The sequence below is a fragment of the Juglans regia genome, chromosome 6 (genome assembly GCF_001411555.2).
Source record: "Juglans regia cultivar Chandler chromosome 6, Walnut 2.0, whole genome shotgun sequence".
Lineage (NCBI taxonomy): Eukaryota > Viridiplantae > Streptophyta > Magnoliopsida > Fagales > Juglandaceae > Juglans > Juglans regia.
The window spans coordinates 12,220,597-12,226,051 of NC_049906.1; the positions used below are offsets into that span (position 1 = coordinate 12,220,597).

General features: G+C 39.3%; 1 protein-coding gene across 1 annotated transcript; it reads right to left on the reverse strand.

The window, feature by feature from the left end:
• Window positions 1-2,522: 2,522 nt before the first annotated feature.
• LOC108988629 (calcium uniporter protein 4, mitochondrial-like) lies at window positions 2,523-4,316 on the reverse strand. Its single transcript, XM_018961948.2, has 2 exons — window positions 3,630-4,316; window positions 2,523-3,397 (listed from the first exon to the last, which is right to left on the reverse strand). The coding sequence occupies exons 1-2, from the start codon at window positions 4,239-4,241 to the stop codon at window positions 2,903-2,905; spliced, it is 1,107 nt and encodes a 368-aa protein (XP_018817493.1). The 5' UTR covers window positions 4,242-4,316; the 3' UTR covers window positions 2,523-2,902.
• Between the last annotated feature and the right edge of the window lie 1,139 nt (window positions 4,317-5,455).

Genomic DNA, 5,455 nt, shown 5'->3' on the forward strand with positions numbered 1-5,455 from the left:
CCTTTCCTGCATGAGTAAATTGCATCAGTAAACTCCGTAAATTCCATCGAATGGTACCAAGGGTTTGGAGCCAACAAATTCCTAATACCATGCCATAACCTGTCAGACTTAGAATATAAGCTCCAATGCCAAAGGAGATCCCCTGTATAGACAAGGGAATCTTGGTAACCATCCCTTTACTATCCACCATGGCCCCATTAGCCACCTTAACCCTTACTCTGTCATTGTTGTCACAAGTCAACTTGGTTTTATGTAAAGCCCAATATCAAAAATTTATGGGTGCTACCTGTGTCAATAAGCACCACTAACCAACAATTTCCCATAGTTGCCATAACCTTTATGGTCCTCGGGTTCACTGAATCCATTATAGCATGTAATGAGATCTCGGGGTTATCTTTAAAGGGCTCTAAATTAACAGCATAGTCCACTGCTTCTCCTTCACCCACATTTATCTCCTGTAATGCACATCCTCAGGCTGGTCATAAATTTCTTGAATCAAGTACAACTTAGGTTTCTGGCACTTATGGCTAGGTTGTCATTTAGCCTCATAGTAGTAACAAAGGCATTTCTCACGCATGTGCTTCATCTGTGTTTGGTTAATTTTTTTGGAGTGAAAGTAGGGTTTTGGGTGGTATGGGTAGTTCTGGGAGTCTGTTTGGTGGTTTTAACGAGCCTAGGTTAGGGTTGTAAGGAGGGGTCCATCTGTTTGGTTTCTTGGTCAGGGTTATGTTTTCCTCTTGAATTTTGTCTAAACTATAAGCTATGAGTAAAGAGTGAGAGTGAAACATCCTGATAGGGAGCCTAATTTCATCACTCATACCACATATAATATAGCTTAACTTGTAATGATCCAAGAGGCCCCTAAGTCAATTAGACAAGTTTTCAAACTAGGTTTTATACTCTTCCACTGACCCCGTTTGTTTGAGCCATTTGAGGGCTTCCATGGGGTCATCGTAACAATTAGGTCCAATCCAATGAGCAAAAATTTGATAAATGTATCCCAATCTCCCACCAAACCTGATTCATACAGGTCTTGGAATCATGTGAGGGCCTTACCCTCCATGTGGAAGGACACCAGACGTAAATGATGGTGTGGCAAAGTGTTATGGAAGGAGAAAAATTGATTCACCTTGTAGATCCAGCCATTAGGGTCATCACCATTGAAAATTGGAAAGTCTAACTTGTTGGATTTGGTCTGTACTTCCCCACCTGACATCATCATATGCTCATTTTTGAATTGATTGCCTGTTGATGTTTCCCCATGAGTTTGATTATTGTTGTTCTTTTGCAGCTCTAAGGTCAAGGCTGTCAAGGCTGTCAACTGTTGCTTGAAGCCCTGCATCTCAGATTCAATGGGCTTGAGCTGAGTCTCCATGTTCTTTTCTAATGTATTCAAACCTTCTTATAATTGTGAGAGTTTTGCACCTTCAGCCATGGTAGGAATGCAAGAAGCATGGCACTTGATACCACTTTGTAACAACATGAAACTAATGTGATTCAGAAATGTCTCACTTAGAGGGTGAGAAGCCTCCAGAGGTTGAAGTAAGAAGAAGAGTAAATTTGATTGATATATTTTTTCATATAGAATACATCCCACGCATTCTCCATATACTGGAGATTCTAACAAACTGGACATAAAGGTAAATTTACGTAAAGAAAGATAACAACCCTATCCAAAAGGAATAAACTACAAGTATTGAAATAGTAAATAAAGTCTGTAACATAATATCCACGTGGACCCTTTACTCAGCACTTCTGATAACCCTGGTTTTAATCCCTGTCGTTCACTAGATCGACGTCCCACAACTTCGTTCTAGTTTAGTTTCCCAGTGCCGTCTCCTTCTAGTTTGGTAACTCTTCCTAAATGCTGGCTTGTAACATATGCCTTGCCTTTATTAATAAATGAAAACCTTTTTACCCTCATTTTTATCTGGTAATCAATTCACAAACAGGGTCAAAACATTTTCCCGGGGGCACCCCCACAAGGCTTGGCCATTTTTGCTTTGACTTTAGGCCCAAGCCTAATTGAAACTATACCAAAAGAATCGTGACGAAATCTAGTCGGGTCAGGTCAGGTTATCAAATCGGGTCGGTACAAGAATGAAACAGGTTCCACAAATCCAAGAGAGTATTTAGTCCAATATTAGTATGTAGTTGAGTTATTTTAGTCCAACAATACCAATACTCAAGAGTCTAAACTCTCTTTTAGTACAGAGAATAACGATGATGTTGAAGGATATGTTAGTCCAACCATGATCTGTTTCAGGAGTGTTTTGGTCCGCACAATCACAACAATACCCATACTCGAGAGTCTAAAGTGTCTCTTTTTGCTCAGAACAACAATTATGTTCTTACGTGTAATGAAACACTACACTCACCACATTCTCTTAACCTATTTTCACATAATTTTGTACAGTTCTCAATATTTTAATGCTTTATTGTCCCAGAAGTGGTCCCAGACATAAAGCGAGAGCAACAACACATTAGAAATTTGGATTGGGAGCTTTAAGGACCAAATGGTGTGATAAAAGCCAAAAGGTATTTTTCATTGAAATCATATGGCTTTTGGTTCTTTACAAAGGTAGATCGGCCGACCACTTTACAAGTACACCTCCATTCGGAACGCCGAACGTAACTCCGACGAACTCTTCAGTCTATATATACACAACCTCAGGCTATATATATATATGTATATAGATATATATATATATATATATATATATATATGATGTTGCTCAAAAACCCTTGATCATTCTCTCAGGAAAACTCTTAAAAGTCGAGGAACTAAACCGTATTGATCCCCGAAGGAATTCACTCATTTAAAAGTCAAGTTTCATCTGTTCCTCTTTTGTGGGTATCTTTATTGATTAATTACTCTGAAAAATGTCCTGTACGTTTCTCTTCAACGACGCATGGCACCAACGAATCCCTCTGCTCCGTGACCCAAGGGCGAAAAAGATTGGGCGTTGGGAATCGAAGAGCAGGAGCTCGAATAGCAGGCTTTGCGGAGTTCATTGTACCGGACGAAGTCAAAGTTGTGCAGAGCCATGAGCTTTCTTTGCTTGGCGATAAACCGGCACTGGTAGTAGCCCCTGAAGGAGGGTTCGATGGAGGTTCGAAGGAAGAAGGCGTAACAGAGAGCGAAGTCAAGGGAGGCGGTGAAGAAGCAGATGGGCTCCATGACATCCCAGGTAAGCTCCCAGAAGGTCAGCCTCATGAAGGCCAGGGCCTGGGCCAGAAGGAACCCCAGTCCGCAGCAGAGCTCGCCCATGACCGAAGACCTTGCTTTGCTGTCGATCATGGTCTTTCGGGCCTCCATCTCTTCTAGTTCTTTTCTTCTTGGGTCGTTCGGATTCGCTATTGTTTGAGAAATTAGTGTCTCCATTGACTTTGCCACCTATAATATTTATTCAAATAGAAATTAGACAAAAGAAAATTACAAATTGTCATTTTCCAAAAACACTCGGGGCAATATCAACCTTTCATATATTAAAATAAATACATGGATAAAATAAATTTAATATCATTCAAAAAATTTACAGAATAAATAATGTAAAAAATTATATAACGTGATTTTATAAATCCGACAGAATACTAAGGGGCAGAATGGACCGGAAAAAGTTTTCTACCTGGTCGGGCCGGAGAAACACTACGCTTCCCAAAACGATGACGTTTCCCGAGTCGTCCAACGTTTTGGCAAACTCGAGGCCTTGATCCTCGTTCTGATCACAACCTTCGATGCAGATCCGGACAAACTCAGAGTACGAAATCGAGCTCTTCGGGATCTCCCCGAGCTTTGCTTTCAGCTTCTCCATTTGTGTGAGCCTCAGGATCTTTCTCGCATCGTGGACGGAGATACCGTACCGACTATCGGCGGAGACTGCTGGATTAGCCGCCGGAGGTCTCAGGCCGTCTAGTCTGAGACCATCGCCGGTAATGTTGATGGCTCTGAGCGTCTCCCGGAGCTTGTGCCCGACGGGAAGGGATAGGAACTCGGGGAGCCTCGAAGATGACTGGTTGCTGGCCGTCCTCCGGTGTAAGAATCGCCGGAAAAATCCCTTCTCGGCCGAGTCCGGTGAAGTGATGTACTCGCGGTGGAAGTTTGTTTTGGAAGCATTTGGAGGGATAACTAGGATCCGACCCGAAGGAGACGAGATCGGCGTGTGTTCTAGAGTCACCGACGGCGATGTAACTCTGCAACCGTCAAACAGACGCTTCGCTAGCGTTTTCCGATACGCCATTGAAGAGAGAGAGAGAGAGAGAGAGAGAGAGAGAGAGAGAGAGAGAGCTTGTGATTAATTCCGAAATGTTGGAGCTCAAAGTCTTGAGAATTCCAGAGGGAGCGTTACAGCTATATATATATATAAGGGTCCAACGTAAGAGGAAGATAGAGCGAGAAACTTTTAAAAGCGGAGAAAGCGGACGTAATTTGTAGCTATTTCTCTTTTCGAGGACTGCTATCACCAAACAGATAATTTTGTAAATTAATATGATTTAATGTAATTTATTATATATTATTTATTATATAATCTATTTTCTTTTTATCTTTCTTTATTACGGCGGCTCTGAGAAGTAATTTTAGAAAATTAGGTAATTAAATTTCTTTAATAAAATGAAAAAGTCGAAAAAGGAAATTTCCTTATTGGCACGTCCTCTAAGTTTGGAAAAAAAATGAAAGGTTCTGCTTTACAGGAAGAAAAATGATAAACACACAACACTTTTTACAACACTTTCTACAACAATGTTTTAAAAGGAGGGATATTTTTGTAAAATACCTTATAAAACTAACATCACTTTACAAAAATACCCTTATTTTATAACATGTGTTGTGAAAAGTGTTGTACAAAGTGTTGTGTGTTTATCACTACTCTTACAGGAATTTCGGACATCAGGAAGATTCTCTTACGTTAAAGAGATTCTCTTGAGGGAGAAAGACAGATTCTCACGTTAATATGTATATTTATTTATTATGATTGGTCAGAACAAATATTTTATTTAAAATAATATTAATTTAAATTTAGAATATAAAAATAATAACCTTAATACATAAATTTATACGCAAATTTATTTATACATAACAAAACTCATAACAAAAAAAATAAAAAATTCAACCAAATTCCCCAGACCTTAACGGTAATTAATCCATACAAGTAATCAACCAAATTACTCCTATTATTATACCATGATCGATACTGTATGATCTTTCTTATAAAATAGAATAGATGATAGCTCTTAAGGTGGCAATTGGTGTTAGTGTCGTATCAAAATATGGACATTCGACTATATGAGTTTACCCGAACTCGAATCCGACCTGTTAAGTTAAATGTGTCAAATTTTCAAACCATAATCTGATCCATTTAAATGATAGATTGTGACCTTTTGAATAAATTTGGGACGAGATCTCTCATGGACAAGGGACTTTCGTCTATTTAAAATAAATAAATAAATAATAGAT

Coding starts and splice junctions, on each gene's coding strand:
- LOC108988629 (XM_018961948.2), bottom strand. CDS start 4,241: ATGGCGTATCGGAAAACGCTAGCGAAGCGTCTGTTTGACGGTTGCAGA. Junction 3,398..3,629: donor TGTTTCTCCGGCCCGACCAG/GTAGAAAACTTT, acceptor TAAATATTATAG/GTGGCAAAGTCAATGGAGAC.